A 2,500-nucleotide genomic window follows, 5' to 3' on the forward strand; every position below is an offset into this window, starting at 1 on the left:
AGAAACTAGGTTACTTACTTCGTCTGTAAGAACAGCTGAATGTCAGCAGCGAAAGTAGAAGCAGGACTGAAAAGAAAAAAAATTAAATAAATATTAATGCATGAATTAATATCGTGACAAGGGTTAAAATTGCAACGTTTTTTCTTTTGTTTTTTTTTTATTTGTTTTTTTGTTTGTTTTTTTTTTAACCGGTGCGTTGAATCAATAGAATGGCATTCGTTTATGGGTTCGTTTAATGTTGTGTTAACAGAAACAATGGCGTTTTAATTAACGGTTGAGCTATTGAGATTTCCGAAAAAAAATCAAAATTTGTCAAAAAGAATTTTTTTTTAAAGTGTGACACAAATAAAATGCTCATATGGAATCATTCATAATGTAAGAGAGCGCGTGTGAGTGCGTGTGAATATATCAGCAGGAGCCGAAGGATAGCTGTCTAGCGAAAATATTAGCAGCAGCCGTTAAAGCACGTATGTAAATTAGCAAGTGTGCGCGAGCTTGCGTCCGAAAGGTGAAAAAAGGGCAGCATATGTTCGGGCAAAAAAGAAAAGAGAAGCAAATGCGAGCCGAACAAAATGGATGTGTAAACACGAGGGCGGGTAAGCACTATCTGGCACCGGCGTGGGGTAGCGGAAACAGATACTTTTTATAAAAGCTCATGTGTATGCGAAAAGACTTTGGAAAGTTAATGATGTAATACGTTCTTTTAGAAGAACCACGAATAAATGTATTTCGTTAACACTTTTAAAAAAAATACCAAGTTGGATTTTTGTTTCTTTCCTTTTTTATTTGTTTTCTTCTTTGCGACTGTGCCGGACAGAGTGTGGGTCGGAAAGTTTTGAAATGTAACGACACAGTTGAAGAGTAATGGCCACGTTACGACAACATTTACATTCCTTTATGAAAGTCAACAATATCTGCTCAAATAAACTCCACTATGCTTGACTTGTCCACAAATTTTCACTTAGAAATGTTTATCAATATTTGCTTATCGCCTTTCATATTTACACTTGTAATGTATATCTAACTGTGTTGCAAGTACGCCTGGACTGTCAATAACTACGGCATACTCTACTCTTGCATAATAACAAGTTTCTGTAAAATCACTGACAGTCGAAGCCGTGTAATCTGGTCAGTACTAAAATTGATAATTATTTCGGAATGTCAGTTGTTATATATGTTCTCTGCCAATCTCGGCATTGCGTCTAGTCGTCCTGAACTTCAATCAAAGAGTGTTAAATATCTATTTTATCTTCTAACCTTTCCATACTCAAATCCTCATTCCATACTCAAATCCTCATAAGATGCGTGTTGATGTAGAATGTATTGCACTAAAATACATTTCTTAATAGTTAGAAAAATATAGTAGTTCCTTACAAAGGCACTCCTTATGAAGGAGCGTCTCGAATAGTTCAATCGTTGAAATAACAAAAACTGCGTTTAATATTTCCCGATCGCTTACATCGTTCAACTGGTCGACGTGCACAAACATATCCGGCGAGATTTCATTTTTAAGGTTTTCGAAACACCAGGTGTTTTCTTTCGTTTCACTGACTCTCTACCTGTTTGTTTTCATCAGGTGTACACCGTTTTGCAAAGATACCGGAAACAGTTTTGAGGTGCGATTACAAAGATTGCATTCTGGTCCCATCTTTCATTGTTAGTTTGTAGGCTGTGACTTTTACTCTCACATGAAATTCCTTTTTTCTTTCTTTCTTTTTTTTTTTGTTTGTTTTGATTTTGCGTGTTAGTGTTAGGCGAAAGGGACAGTTCCCGGTAATTATAGGAACAAAGTAAGTAGGATTGAAAATTAAAGGAAAAGGCTAGAAAAACCCAGTAATCAATACTTAAAAAAGAAGACATATTGCAATTTAGATACGGTGATAGGAATGAAAAGCATTGTCCATTGTGTTAGAAATAACTATACAACTAATTCGGTCAGTGCAAGTAGAATCGCAAAATGTAAATAAATGAATTTTCTTTGTGTTGCCAAAAACGTGTTGGGGACATATGTTATATGTAGAATCCATGTGAAGTACTTTCACATGTCTGAGCACGTTCTGACGTCACAAAAAAAGATAGTGTACAATATATCCAGTTTTCAGTCAGGAAATCAAGAAGAAAGTTAGAATGGTTCTGATTGACAGAGAATCAGGTGAGTTGAGTAATCCGAAGCCACTTTCGGAAGCGGACCAGAAAGGGAGACAAGACAATGTAATTCTGCAAGGCATCGAATACCTGATCATCATCATAATCAGTTGGAAGCCCTGTCTTCATTTCTTATAAATAGGCTTTTCTCTTCGTTCGTCATCCAGCAAAAGGTAGTGTATTTTGTCTATCGTATTTGTAAATGAAAATTATATGAAACACCCTCCCCATATGTTAACTGTCTATCCCCATCATCAATACTGAATTCCCTTCTCCGTGATAAAACGAACTGTCCATGTTCACGTTTATATCTCTTCAATGAATAATATAAAATCTCAAAGAATTGTGCTATCGT

At 35.7% G+C, this 2,500-nt stretch overlaps 1 protein-coding gene across 1 annotated transcript in view; it reads right to left on the bottom strand.

Moving 5' to 3' along the window:
- LOC145277644 (neuropilin and tolloid-like protein 2) overlaps nucleotides 1-2,500 on the bottom strand; it is a 752,093-nt gene that overhangs the window by 280,090 nt on the left and 469,503 nt on the right. The window contains exon 2 of the mRNA XM_080129228.1: nucleotides 19-66. Within this exon, the coding sequence (XP_079985354.1) occupies nucleotides 19-66 (48 nt within the window). The remainder of the gene's footprint in view (nucleotides 1-18; nucleotides 67-2,500) is intronic.

This window comes from Euprymna scolopes, chromosome 6 (assembly GCF_053919585.1).
Source record: "Euprymna scolopes isolate OS-2025 chromosome 6, ASM5391958v1, whole genome shotgun sequence".
NCBI lineage: Eukaryota > Metazoa > Mollusca > Cephalopoda > Sepiida > Sepiolidae > Euprymna > Euprymna scolopes.